This window comes from Equus caballus, chromosome 14, assembly GCF_041296265.1.
Source record: "Equus caballus isolate H_3958 breed thoroughbred chromosome 14, TB-T2T, whole genome shotgun sequence".
Classification (NCBI taxonomy): domain Eukaryota; kingdom Metazoa; phylum Chordata; class Mammalia; order Perissodactyla; family Equidae; genus Equus; species Equus caballus.
This window is the reverse complement of record NC_091697.1, coordinates 57,235,382-57,250,258: the sequence shown is the minus strand read 5'-3', so window position 1 is coordinate 57,250,258 and position 14,877 is coordinate 57,235,382. Positions and strand designations below refer to the sequence as shown.

The following is a 14,877-nucleotide window of genomic DNA, read 5'->3' as shown; positions in this document are numbered from 1 at the left end:
GGCGCAGGCGCGGCCCGGGTGGGAGGGATCTCCTCGCAGCCGGAGACTTTTCCCCTAAGGTTGTAGGCGTCGGTTCTTCATCCGGCGATTGCAGCCAGGTCACGGAAGCGGGGATTGCGACCCCATGAACCCTCCGTGATGCAACAGCGCTGGAATTGCGTGGGATTCCCGCATCTTTGGGGGCAGGAACCGGCGCCGAGTGGTTGGAGCGGCCACCTCCGCCTCTGGGCGCGGCCCGCGCCTTGTAATTAGGTCACTCGTAGGCGGAGGAGGGTGTACCTGCCCCGGGAGTGCCGCGCAGTGCACCTGACTCCCCCGGCACACACCTGTCCCCGGGCCTAGGTGTCTGGTCGGGCGCGATGGCTGAACCTTGGGCTTTTCTCTGGGCCTCGGACCTCGCCTGGCTTCTACACGCCCCGCGCAGCCTCGCCCGTTGTTGCCTTCCGACTAAGGTGTGCGCCTTCCTCCCACTCCGGTTCCTCCTGGGAATGAGAGACCCCGACCCCCAACCCCTGCCCTCCCTGGCCTACTTCCTGGAGGAAAGGCCGCAAGGAGATGGTCGCACCCGTCCTGACCGCGACCAGGTGGTGTTCGAATCGGCTACGATCAGCGCTTTAAAGAACGCTCGGATACCCTAGGATCGGCCCTCGGTCTGGCTATGAATCTGTTTGGAGTTTGCGAAATGTTTTCACATTCCACTGTCTCTGCATTCACAGAAATATTTGGCTCCTTTGAGCGCCGACTATGTGCTAAAGCCCATGCCCGGGAGAGAGATCATCCAGCCAAGGTTCCCTGCCCTGGTGGAGCTTGTATTCTGCCAACAGTATTGCTTAAAAACGGTCTGGGGATAGATAGGCAGAAGAGAGATTATGATGTCTGCAGGACCTGAGAGATAGAAGCTTTCCAAATGACATTTAACCTTAAAGAACAAGGCGAGAGCCGAACCTGGTCCCGTCTTCTAGACTCCCTACCCGGAAAGCAGGCGACCCTTCCACACGCAAGCACTCAGCGATGTACAGGAGAAGAGTGCTCGCTGCAGCTCTCAGGGCGTTATCCCGACCAACAGGCTGGAGAAGGCCCTGCAGGTCCAGATCAGCCAGTGGCGGAACTGAAAATTGTCTTATTCAAGACAACCAGCTTGGCGAGGCCGACTGGCTTGGCCTTCCCCAGCTGGAAGTTGCAATTTTGCCTTCCCTTCGTCCTTATCAGTGGCGTGCCCACAAGAAAGCACCTCAGATCTAATCCCCAAAAGGATTATACCTAATTTACCGGGCTGGGAAAAAGTTCTTTTAGCCCAAATTCTGGCCATGTTTTGTGGTTGACATCCCCAAGTAATAAAGGAGTAAGAGTTGAGATCATGTAGAATGAATGAGGAAAAAAATCATCACTCAGTGCGGTGACTATAAAGCCATGTCCAGTGTGCTTTCTTGTCTTGTTCTTCACTGTTGCCCTGTACCTGTGTGAGAACTGGTCCTGTCTCATAGGGCAAGAAGCACTCAGACACTTAGAAGAGAGAGCGACTTGCCCAAGGTAGTGGTCAGGATTTAAAACTTCAAACTTCCCAGTGCAAGGTGTCAGTCACATTCACACAACTGACCTCCAAGGACTCAAATATGGAAGATGGTCAATATAATTTCCCTTTGCCTCAATTCTCTTATCTAGAAAGGTGGGGATGATGTTAGTTTGGTATATTAAAAATATTGAGCACTATATATAATGCCATATATATATATGCACCACGTATATATTGCATTATATAATATAATGCTAAGATTATAATGAGCGGGTTTTTCCAAAGTGCTGTGAGCTCCTTGTTGGTGGCATTAATGTAGGTATTATTTATTTTCTCTTGATGCAGATTACTTGGCTCACCACCACTACAAAATGGAGGGAAGATATAATTATATATACTTAAGCCATCCTGCTAAATAATTAGATGCCATGACTTCTTAAGGAATGAGTTCTAGGAAGTGCTTATTAGCATTCAAGCAGTGAAGTAAAGCATACATGATTATAAATAATACAGAACTAAATCAGAATGTCTTTTCCTTTAGATGAAATCTAAAATGTTTCCTTACTCTCTAGAACTCAAAATAGCCAATGGATCTGAAAAATCGGTTTGATTAATCTAGTCTAAACTAATTGGACCTGACTGTCTCAATTCTAATACTTGGAACAAAAAGTTAAAAGCAAACCAAAAGAACTGTCCTTTTAATTTCTTGGCAAATACCAGAGAGTGAATACAGCAAGTAGGCTTTGAGGAAGAATCTTTGCTCAGATGGCAAATTCAGTATACAGTGAGTCTGAGTGTTGCCTATGATGTTCAAACATAGCTATAAATAAAAATCATCTGATGATGGGGGCGGGGTAGGAGGAAGGCAACCTTGAGCAAATAGCTTTATAATAGGCACTCTCGGCCAAGGTATAAAAATTGACATTAAACATGGAGAAGGAATGAGATGTGTCTTGTCAACAATTCTCTTGGCCTTGTGTTGGGTTTATTTTGTTGTTGTTGTTCCTTCTAGTTCCCTGACTTCTAAACTTACGGAGATGGGAAGCAGAGCCATGCAGGTAAGAAATGACTCTAGAGTCAGATGGACCTGGTTTGAATTCTGGTTCTGCAACTGCCTAGTTGTGTGAAGTATGGCAAATTACCTAACTTCTGAGTCTCAGTTTTCACATCTATAAAATGGGGATAATTTTAATAGCCAAATAATAAGGTTCTTCTGAGAATTAAATGAAATTATGAATATAAAACATCAAACAGTATATAATAAACTTCCAGTAAGTAATAGATATTACAATTATTATTATTTCTAAGTGGTCTCTGATCCTAAGTGGTCTCTAATGCCATTTGGAGCCTCTCAATAACATAATAGTCTTTGGAAACAGAATATAACGGTATCTAAAACATCATATAGACACAAAGCCATTTGATGAAGTGGGGATGGAGGAGGAAATTCAAGGAAAGAGAGGGAAAGAGGGAACAAAAAGACACCTGTCCTCTTCCCTTGCCATCAAGCAAATATTCAGAAGGCTTGTGTAGAGAGAAAGTCACTTAGGAATAAGTCCAAGAATTTATACAGTTGGTCAGTCTTATGCTCCTATTGGCTCAGGACCTTATATCTGAAAAGGATGCCTTATCTGATAACATGCTCTTTGCACCAAGGCCTTTTAAGCCCTTGAAGCCCCCAAACAAAGACCTGATTAGTCAACATCTTAGTGGTTCTACCCATGAGAAGCCTGCCAGGCTCTGGCCAACTGGGCCTGCCCAACACCAGAAGATTTCTGCACCCAGGAAATGCAATGATGCTTGCAACTCATTGGTATCTATCCCTGTTCCTCTCCTTTGTGGCTGTCAGAAAAATTAAACTTACATTGCCCTTTCACCTGGAATTAGAATTTTATAGATGTGGCCAAGATTTTGTGGCTAGGAACTTTGCCACAGATATAATACAGCTTCTTCACCCAGCTATTGCAGTTTGGCTAAAGAAAAAAAGAGAGAGATGGCCACATCCCTTGGTAATGTCAGTGCCATCCAGATACCATTCTCAGTTACAGTAGAAATGTTTTTCTCTGTTACAGAAAAAAAAAAAAATCTCTGAAATGGAAGGCAAAGTTCATCACTCCAGAACACCAGGTAAACCTTAAGAATACTGTCACCAACTTTGCAGCTGTTAAAAATCTTATCATAGAAGTACGTTTATTGACATAGGACACTATTCTCAATATATTATTAAGTGAAAAAAGTACCTTATAAAACAGCAAGTATGATATAACCCTAATTTTATTCAATATACACTATAAATACATGCTTATAAGAGACTTCAGAAAGATTCACAGTGAGGTCTTAACAGCAATTGCACCTGGTGAGTGAGATTGTTTTTTATTTTCTTCTTTTTACTTATTGATTTTTCTGTAATGAAAACATATTGCTTTTATAATTGTGAAAAGAAAATCTTTATAATATCTGAGTAAACATGACAAGGCACTTCTTAGAGGAATCACAGGCTCAAAGAACATGTAGCCAATACTTCTACTTAATATTCCACTATGCCCTGGAATATTACTCAAGGGCCCCCACTTTCCTGTGAAAAGAAGTCTCACCTCTCCTGTGGCCTTCTCATCTGGCCTCCTCACCCAGCATTTCAATATGGCCTGTTCTCCTGCCTTCCATCTCGGTAAAAGCTCCTCCCCTCAGCTCAGCAGGCCCTCTCACTCTCGCAGACCAATGCCATGCTCATCCATTCCATTCCTACTTTCACTTCCTTGCTCAGCCTGTCACTGCTCCCCAGATAGCCCCTTGTATTTATGTGAACCCTACTTGTCATGCAAGACCAGTTCAAGCCCCACACCCTCTGAAGAGTCTTCTCTGATGACTCTAGGTCTCTCTTGATTGGGAGTGCCCAGAAGACTAGCAGGAGCCCCCCAGAGTCTGATGGATCAGCACAGAGAACACGCACCTGTCAGAGCAGAGGGGTGTGAATTGGAGGACTTGTTGGTGAGCTCATGTGAGGTGTTCCCTAGAGACTCCCAGAAACGCTGCGGAGGAGGGGGGCATTTTGCAGGGAGCCAGACGGAAAATCTGTTTATGTTTTGTTCTTTATTTTCCAGAGCAACCAGTTCACCAACCTTCTAGCTTGTGACTCCAGGCAAGATTTAGAAATCAGATTCCCCAAAGCAAGTGAATTTGTAAGCACAGAGGGATCTAAGTTTAGTGCTTTGAAATTCATTTGCAAACATAGAAAGATAGGGCCATTCTGCTCTCCTGTCTTATGGAAAGAAACAGACTCTCTCCCACAGGAGTGTTTGTTCCCTAAGCAGTTAGAGGGAATACCAGGCAGGGAGACCCCTTGAATACCAGGTACTTATGTGCTCATCTTTAAATTCTGATTGTTGTGGATGGTAATGGAGTTGAGTCCACAAACAAAAGAAGGAACAAAGAGTGTGTGCAGAAAAGAGAAAACTGATGGGTAATTTAGTGCCTACAGCTTGGTGGTTGGTTCTTAGAGGAAGGACGCTAATCAGTTTTCTCCATCTTTGGAAGAACAAGCAAGAGGAAATGAGGTTCTGTCAAGTAGTAACGATTATAAGGCCTGCATTTCTTTTTTTTTTTGAGGAAGATTTGCCCTGAGCTAACTGCTGCCAATCCTGCTCTTTTTGCTGAGGAAGGCTGGCCCTGAGCTAACATCCATGCCCATCTTCCTCTACTTTATATGTGGGACGCCTACCACAGCATGGCGTGCCAAATGCTGCCATGTCCGCACCCGGGATCTGAACCGGCGAGCCCTGGGCCACCGAAGCGGAACATGCGTACTTAACTGCTGCGCCACTGGGCCAGCCCCAAGGCCTGCATTTATTAAGCACTTACTATGTGTCAGGTACTCTTCTAAGTGCCTTACATATATTACATCATTCCTCACAACTTATGAGGCAGGTACTATTATTATCCTCATTTTACAGATGATGAAACTGAGGCACAAAGGGATTAAGTAACTTGTCTAAGGTAAAATAACTAGTAAGTAGAGGAGCTGGGATTCAAACTTAGACAGTCTGGCTTCAGGCCCAAACTGTTAACTACTGGAGAGCATTTAGCATCAGATGACAAGTGATTTTCATGAAAGGAAGATCTTGACCATTGGACCATCTGATGCTTTCAATGCCAGCAGTCTCCAAGGATAGAGCAATAACTGGTGTCCTTAAAGTTTGCAGCTTAGTAAGCAGCCTGTGGTCCAGCCCAACTCATCATCCTACTCCCTAAATGCATCCATCCCATCCCCTCCACTGTCTTCACCTTGTACCATGCCCCTCTGCTCTCTTTCTCTGGATGTAACCTCTTTCTTTTTCTTCTCTTTCTTTCTCTCCTAATCCTCCATTTGTCCAGCCTGCTGGGATAACCCATAGGCATGGTTTGGCTCCTCTTTTGGCACTCAGAATCAAAAAGGTTGCTGGTCCCTGAGCTACACCTTCCCAATCCACCTTCCTTGGAAATGAGATCTTTCCCAATCCATAGGCTGAGCACATGCAGCCTAGGAAGCAGTGAGAAGAAAAAAAGACCAAACAATTCTGAAAATGAATTGCCCTGCCCTCCCCCCACATCAGGGAATATCAGTTTCTCTGATTGGTTTGTCTTGCCTTTAAATCAAGTAAACAACACAATGTGGATAGCACGCTCTTCCTCCCAGCAACCAGTTTTAGTGTAAAGAAAAAAGAGCTGGGCTCATCCCCACTTCTGCCACCAACAATCTGTATGATTTTGAGCACATCCTTTCCCATCAGTTTCCCCATCCAGCAATGTAGAGATTGGACTATATTGGGGAGTTCTCAAATTAGGATTCATGGGTAGATTCAGGGGGATCCATCAACACCCAAAGGATAATGTATAGGAATTTTCTTTTTTTTATTGAAATTTTTATTGAGATAATTTTAGATTCACATGCAGCTGTAAGAAATAATACAGAGAGATTCCAGTTTCCCAATGGTAACATCTTGCAAAACTATAGTACAATATCACAACTAGGATATTGATATTGATACCGTCCACCTATCTTATTCAGATTTCTCCAGTTTTACATGCACTCATTCGTAAGTGTTGTGTGTGGGGGGGTGTATTTACGGCTGTACAGATGGGAATTTTATTTTGAATGTGCTTTTTTTCTGGGGAAAGGTTCTTAGCTTTCATCAGATTCTCTCAAGTATCAGAGAAGCAAAAAGGGGTTTGATCACCAGCTCTGGGAATTCTAGAAGACCACACACCAAACCTCTATAGCTCTCTGTTCCAATAGCAACATTTAATTAGCACTTACCATAAGGCAGGCATAGGGATGCATGTGGGAGAGAGGTGATGAGAAGAAATGCAGGCAAAGCAGCAAAAACCTAAAGGTATATAAAACACAGTCCAGTGAGCTTATGCTCCAGCAGGGGAAGACAGACAGTCCGACAGGTAAACACATCATTTATTAAACATGTACAGAAGAGGGGTGGCCCTGTTGCTTGGGACAGCTCGGGAAGTATTTCCACAGAAGCTGATGCTTGAGCTACATCTTGAAGGATAATCCAGAATTCTTCAGCTGAGAAGAGAACAAGTAACTGTTAAGTCATTCCTTCTTAAATTATATCTATTCTAGATGTTTTGAAGAAAACATGGCAAACCCTGCCTACATTTGTTTATTCTACAATGTTAAGGTGTCGAATTCTCCAACTCCCGTGTGTTGGTGTTTAGGCCAAGGGATTTTTTCCTCCTGAGTCTACTTTCCACTGTCTGGTCCAAATTGGATACCAGATCCTGCCTGTTTAGCTTGAGAAAGGCATTTTATCTCTGGCACCTTGATCACATCAGAGCTTATATTTAAAGCATGAGTGATGAGAAGAAACCGCAGCTAAGTCCCTGGCTCTGTCCCATCCCTAGGGCATCCTCCTCCTCTCCACTGAAGCTCTGGATGCCAATCCTACAGTGGTGGTGGAGTCAGAGCTGGCCAGAGCCATAAGTAAAACATCTCTGCTCTCCAATCAGTTCTCTAATCACCAGGATCTCCTTTTCCATAAGGACTCATCAGGAACCCTCAGAGGCTGGGCGCACTGGCCCGCCCATGTCTGCCCTCCCCATGTTCAATGGTTGGCTTGAACCATTGAACCACCTTGTGTGGGCTCTGGCTCTGACCCCCCTTGGTGGCCTCTTTTCTCTGTGTGGATTGGAGGTTCCACATCAGGCTGCTGTTCAGTTCCCAGTACTGTTCTCAGGGAGATCCTTCTCTCTGGGGCAGCCATCCCTACATTAGGGAGAACAAGACCCTACTATCGGGCCCACCCTTTGAAGAGCCCTCTGGAAGCTCGATTCAAGGCGCTACTTCTCATGACCTGTGTCCTCATGTAAGTTATTTAACCCCCTAAACCTCAGTATCTTCATCTGTAAGATGGGAATCATAATAGTACCATCCTCATAGGGTTATTTTAGACTTTAAATAAATTAATCCATACAAAGCTCTTAGCACATAACAAGTATTCCATCTACATTAGCTATTATTATTAACATATTTTTATAATAAAATTATTTCTGATTATAAAAGAATTAATGATCACTATAGAAAATTTGCAAGCTACTGACAAGTTTACGGGAGAAACAATCATAACATCCAGGGATGAGTGCTATCATCATTTTGATGTACAGTCTTCCCAGCTTTTTGTGTGTGTGCATATATATACTTACGGGAAATAAAAACTGGGTTTATATTGTGTATGTCTATTCTATAGCCTGTTTTATTCAACTGATATATCATGAGTATTTTCCCATAAACTTAAATACTCTTAGAAAATAATATTTTTAAAAGACTACCTAGTTTTCAAGCATATTGATGTAACTCAATTTATGTAACACACCCCTTAGTTTGGTACTTAGATTATTTCCTATTTCTATGTGTATAAATACCATGATAAATGTCCTTGTTCACAGTTTTTTTATGGATCTCTGTTTATCCCTTAAGATAAACGCTTAGAAGTGGAAAGACTTCACCACTGTTGGTGGTGAAGAACACCACTTCTGTTTTTGTTTTTTGTTTTGTTTTGTTTTAATGTCAGGTACACAGAATTGGATTAACCATAATCCTTGGTTCATGAGTCACTCTCATAATTGGTACTGGATGACCAGATTTTGTTAATTTAGGTGGTAATTCAGTAGTTTTAATAACATAATCAGTACCTGTGAATCCACAACCTGAAACAAAAGCTAGGACCTCAACAATAACCGGTATTTAACCATAAAGCCTTCCACCCCAGCTCCCTGTGCTCCCCACCCAAGGGAAGCATCCTGAATCGTACATCATTTCCGTGCTTTTCTTTTTATATGTATCTGTATATTTTCCTAAGGACTCATGTTTAAAATCTGTTCTTAGCTTTGTAAAAAGGATATCTTGCTGTATGTAATCTTTCAGGACTTGTCTTTTTTACTTAATATTACTTTCCTAAAATTCATCAATATCATTGCATTTCACTGTAGTCATTTTAACTGGTGTAAAATACCCCAATATAAATACACCGTGGTTTATTATGCACTCTCCCACTGATGGGCAAGTGCATTGTTTCTAGGATTTAGCTCTTGCTCACACTGCTGCTATGCACATTACTTCCCCTGTTGTACACGTGCTAGAGTTTGTCTAAGGAACCACTTTACACTCCCACCAGCTGTAGATGAGAGATCCTCCGGATCCACATCCTCTAGTAAACCATGGATCCACATTGTAGGCTGCTCTCCATCTGACTGGATCAGTCTATTTCCCTCCAGCAATGTATGAGAATGCCAATTTCTCCAAACTCTTTCCAACCCTAGGGATCATTTAAAATTTTTGACCATTTGATAGGAAAAGATAATATCTCCCTGCTGTTTAACTTTGTGGCAAGGTACTGACTTCTCTAAAAGCTGAGAGAGAAGGAGTTTGGCTCAGAGAATTGTTCTCAGTCTAACTTCAGTGACATTTCTGGTTGATTCCCTAGGGGCTGAGCTGCTTTCCCATGTCCTAAAAGAGGTGATATGTTTGGAAGGAGGCGGGGGGGGGGGGGGTTGGGGGATGCAGGATGGGAAACAAGCCCAACTCATCACAGTGTAAGCTTGTCTCCTGGTCCCAGCCCCTGCCAGTGTCAGATCACTCCTTCTCCTTGATGAAGCAGGCATTATTTCTCCCCTACCCGGGAAAAGCCAGTATAAGGCTACCCTTTGTTATTTGACTTGATAAATTTAAACCTCTTTCCCTGCTCTGCAGTAAAAGAACTTTCTATTTTGGGCTTAGTGACATAGACAAAACCAAGAAGAGAGCAGCAGGCTGCAGCATGAGTTAACAGTCTTTCTTCAAGGGAGAGAACCCACAACCAAACAGAGGACCTTCCAAAATACACTGTCTGCATAGCAACATGCAGCCTATTTGCCTATCTTTCTGCTGACAAATATAGTTCAAGGTTCAAAACTGAACACTACCTGAGCTTCAGAGGAAGCTGAAGAATTAATCCTGAACAATCAGGTTTCTTAATTCAAATCAATTCTCCAGAAATTTATGGATGCCCCTGTGTGTACCTAGTGCTGGACTAGGTATTGTCAGGGAGCAGAATTCTACCTTGAAGGGGAATTCTAGCCACTAAGAATTATACTGATTTGAGGAGTGCCTAAAACATTTGCCTAAGAGTATGCTTTCCTCTGCTAGTCCGTTTCTTTGCCTGAAATCCCCACATTGGTGCAGGGTCCTGGGTCTCAAGAAGCCTGCAAGAGTACATAGAGGTCATGTTTATAAAAGGAGCAATCTATTTAAACCATTGGCACCTGTTAGCACATACCTATGACTTGAAAGAATGGGACGGAGGACAAGTAAGTCACTCTACTCTCTCTTCTGTCAAATTTTTTCTTATAGAGAGTTTCAAATATGCACAAAAGTAGAGATAATAATATAATAAACCTCCACGTACCTATCACCTGGTTTCAACAATTATCAACACATGGCAATCTTGTTTTATCTGTACTCCACCCTTCTCTCATCTCCATTTTACAGCCAATTTAGAACAAATCACAGATACTTTCATATTTAAATATTCTCTATGTATCTGTAATAATTAAGGACTCTTTTATCAATAACCACTGTATCACATCTTAAAAATTAACAATTCCTTAATATCATCTAGTATCCAGTCAGAAGTCAAATTGCCCTGATTTTCTTAAGTGTCTTTCTGTAATGGTTTATTCTAATCAGGAGCCAAACAATGTCATTTGTATTTGTTGATATATCTTTTCTATCTCTTTTAGTTTATAATTTAAAAAAAATTTTATTTATAACAGTTTCTCCCTTTTTTATAGCCCTCCTTTTTGGTGGTGGTGTGGATAATGGGTCTTTTAGTTACCATTGCTGTATAACAAACCATCCCAGACTTAGTGGCATAAAACAAGCTCCAGTTTATTGTGCTCATGGATTCTATGTGGCAGGAATTCAAAAAGTACACAGTGGGGCTGGCTTCTCTCTGCTCCAACCTGTCTGGGGCCTCAGCTGGGAAGATTCAAAGTCTCGTGATAAGTTCACGACTGGGAGCTACACGCAACTAAGACTTGTTTAATCACATATCTGATGTCTGGTGTCTGGAGCACTCAAAAACTAGGACAGCAGAACAGAGCACTACACATGGCCTCTCCATGGCTTCCTCACAGCATGGTGGGCTCAGGATAGTCAGACTTCTTACATGGCAGCTTAGGGCTCCAAGTGCAAGTGTTCCAGCTTACAAGGTGGATGCTGTATCACGTTTTATGTCCTAACTTCAGAAATTACATTATCGCTTTTGCTGTGTTCTGTTGGTTGCAAGCAATTCACAAGCTCACTCAGACTCAAGGAGAGTGGAATCCGACTCCACCTTTACAGGGGCAGGGACAAAGTCTCAGAAGAGCATGTGGGATGGGATGAATTGAGGGTTTTCTTTCCTTCTTTGCAGTCCCTACTTTTCATTAACATAGCTTTTATACTTTGATCAAATCCCCAGGGAAGTAAATGCTTTTGTGTCTGTTTATGGCTATCAAGAAAATAATATAGATAAAGCAAGATAATTTCCAAGGATTTTAAGGACCAGGATAGCATCAGACATCCTTGAGTTTGATAAAGGCAGGCATATTACAGGGCAGTTCACTCAAGTCTAGATATAAATCTCTGTCAATGAGATTATTAAAAAGCTGTGATCATGCTGATCAAGCCATACTGGTGGTCAACAGCTGGACTGAGGAAAGCCTGAATTGGCAAGGCTCAGGGCACTTAATATATACATATAGTTCTTATTAGGCCTCAGGTGTGGAGTGTTAAATTAATCACACTTTTCAGTTCCTGGCACATTATACTATAGTTGGTCCATACAAGGCTGCTCCTTTGTTTTATGCATGGGTGCATGTATTTCCTCCTATTCCCACTCCTCACTCCTGTCCTTCCGCCACCACAAGCAACCATTCTAATGTGTTTAATTATATTTTTTGGCTTGTATATATTCATGTGGAGTGTATGTTGTTGTCTGGTTTGCATCAACAGCATTGTGTTATAGATCTCATTCTGTCTTACTTTTCCACTCCATACTTTGTTTTTAAGACCTATCCATGTTGCTACGTGCTCATCCAGTCCATCATTGCTGACTGCTGCAGAGTACCCCACTATGTGCACCCAACACATTTGGCCTCTCTGTTCCCCAGTAATGGGCACCCCTTGTGCTTCCAACTTTCTACTACCCAAAACAATGCTGCCATGAGCAGCCTCATGCGTGACCTATTTTGGACTTGCGTGGCAATCTCTTTAGACAACTTCTCGCCCATATGGTGTCTTTATGCACATTAGAAAAGGCACCTCTTCAGCAAGGCAAAGGGCCTAGGCATTTCACTCGCTCACATCGTTGTGGAGATGACAGAGAAACATCTTTTCCCTTTACGTTGCTGTCACAGGACACAGGTAAAGTGACTGGCCTCATATCCACAAGGCAGCAGCTCTGAGCGGCTTTGCCACAAATGGTGGACATCTGGCACTGAACCATCCTCCCTTTGCCCCTTGGTGAGCATCCTGTGATAGACAAATAGAAGAACTGACAATCCTCATTCAAGGTCACCTGGACAGGCTTGGATTCAACCATCTAGGACAACTCCTTTAAACAGGTCAGGTTTAAAATCCATCAGAAATTCTTAGTGACCATTCAGATACATCTAAACCCTCCTAAAATAACTGAATGTGGAGCTAAGTGAAACACCTAAGGTATAAAGAAAGCGCTATTTTCATGCTGTTTTCTCAGCTGTCAAATGAGGATAATCACAAGAACTTCTATAAGGAGACAGAAGACAATTTTATTTTTTAGGAAAAAAATCAATGGCATTTTCACGAGATTTCTGGAAGAAAGATGATCCCAGAAGTCAAACTATTACTATGTTTCTGGATTGTACTCGTGAAGTTAGAACTAAGCTTCAGTACTTATAATAAGGGTGGATAATAGCCAATCATGCAACAATGTGAGCCACACTGAATACCATAGTTGTTATCATTATTGTGTGCAATTGTCAGTAAGCAAGGAGGTGGGCTTTGAAACAATGCAGAGGAACAAAAGTACAAATCAGTCGTGTGCATTAACAAACATCAGGGTCTGGAGAATATTGACCATTAGTGGGCCTGTGACATAAAAACCATAACATAAGCTTAGCATTCAGAAAGAGGATTACAAGTTAAAACCTGGAGATGATAAGAAGGATCCAGAGATTCACAAACAGCCTGGCTTGTTCACCCAGAACGAGGAATCCACCATCCAGTGGGGCCTGACTTATTCTTCTCAGTTGGCTCCATCATGGCTTCACCTCCTTCCATCCCTTGCACCAGAAATTCATCGTCCCTTCAGGGTCCTCAAGCCTGCCTGTTCCCACAGTGTCTCTTGTTAGATCCTCATTCCTATATCCTAGACATCACTAACTCACATCATTGGCTTGTTGATGTTCCCTTTAAAAAGGTCTGAGGTGGCTTCTACTCCATGTGAATCCGGAGTCAGCAGCTCTGCCTGCTGTGGCAGCTCAGGCTCCTGTTCATTTATCATTAAGATGATAGAGACCAAGAGAAGATTTTAAATGTTCTCACCACAAAAAAGAAATGGTAATTATGTGACATGATGCAGGTGGTTAGCTAACTCTATGGTGGTCATCATTTTTGCAATATTTAAGTATAACAAATTGACACATTGTACACCTTAAACTTATACAATGTTATATGTCAATTGTATATCAATAAAGCTGGGTGGGAAAAAAGAATGCTAAAGACCAGAATTGGCTCCTGTGGCTCACTGCAAGGTCTCAGGTTGGATTTGGATTCTCAGGCTACTCTTCCTACTCTCTTCCCTACTTTATTCCAAGTCTAAGGTATGCCATGTTTGCATATTTATGTATTTGTTTATTGGATTTAAAAGTATCTTTCTTCTGAGAGGATCAAAGCTCATAAAAAAATTTCAAGGGGGAGCTACTTAATAATGATCAAGAAGTTGTTGTGTCACCAGATGAATAATCAAGAAATGGGCCCAAATTAAGGCAAGGAAGATTTGAGTTGGCTCCTAATGAAGTATTTGACAAAAGAGGAAACAGACTGGACTAGGCCATGGGCAGGAGGATGGGAACTTCTCAGTCCAGAGCCCTTCAAGGAGCACAGAGCAGATGACCTTGCAGAGTCTGACCTTGGGGCATACTTGCCTGCAAGGAGGGAAAGGCCAAGGTTCCTTTTAGATCTGGTAACACTTCAGAAGAGTAGCTAAATGCTCTAGCAAGCTGAAGTTTTCGTCTTTTTTTTTTTTTAAAGATTTTTTTATTTTTCCTTTTTCTCCCCAAAGTGCCCCTGGTACATAGTTGTATGTTTTTAGTTGTGGGGCCTTCTAGCTGTGGCATGTGGGATACCGCCTCAGCATGGCTTGATGAGCGGCACCATGCCCGCACCCAGGATCCAAACCGGTGAAACCCTGGACCGCTGAAGCAGAGCACGCAATCTTAACCACTCGGCTGCGGGGCCGGCCCTGAATTTTTATTCTTTTTTTTTAAAGATTTTTATTTTTTCCTTTTTCTCCCCAAAGCCCCCCAGTACATAGTGTATATTCTTCTTCTTTTTTTTTTTTTTAAAGATTTATTTGTTTCCTTTTTTTTCCCAAAGCCCCCCAGTACACAGTTACATATTCCTCGTTGTGGGTCCTTCTAGTTGTGGCATGTGGGACGCTGCCTCAGCGTGGTTTGATGAGCAGTGCCATATCTGCACCCAGGATTCGAACCAACGAAACACTGGGCCGCCTGCAGCAGAGCACGTGAACTTAACCACTCGGCCATGGGGCCAGCCCCTGTATATTCTTCGTTGTGGGTCCTTCTAGTTGTGG

General features: G+C 42.6%; 1 protein-coding gene and 1 long non-coding RNA gene across 34 annotated transcripts in view; one reads left to right on the top strand and one right to left on the bottom strand.

Moving 5' to 3' along the window:
• The first annotated feature begins 321 nt into the window (after positions 1-321).
• LOC111767810 (uncharacterized) lies at positions 322-6,667 on the top strand. The gene is made up of 5 exons (XR_011425588.1): positions 322-452; positions 2,526-2,571; positions 3,586-3,640; positions 4,386-4,501; positions 4,615-6,667. It is a non-coding gene; the product is annotated as an uncharacterized lncRNA (long non-coding RNA).
• A 105-nt stretch (positions 6,668-6,772) lies between these two features.
• The window catches only part of CDKL3 (cyclin dependent kinase like 3), a 102,043-nt gene continuing 93,938 nt past the window's right edge, over positions 6,773-14,877 (bottom strand). For 16 of the 33 annotated variants that reach the window (XM_070232778.1, XM_070232756.1, XM_070232779.1 and 13 more), the window contains one exon: positions 6,773-6,876. In XM_070232778.1, coding sequence (XP_070088879.1) covers positions 6,796-6,876 — 81 coding nt within the window. In that variant the 3' untranslated portion in view covers positions 6,773-6,795. 33 annotated transcript variants of the gene reach the window in all.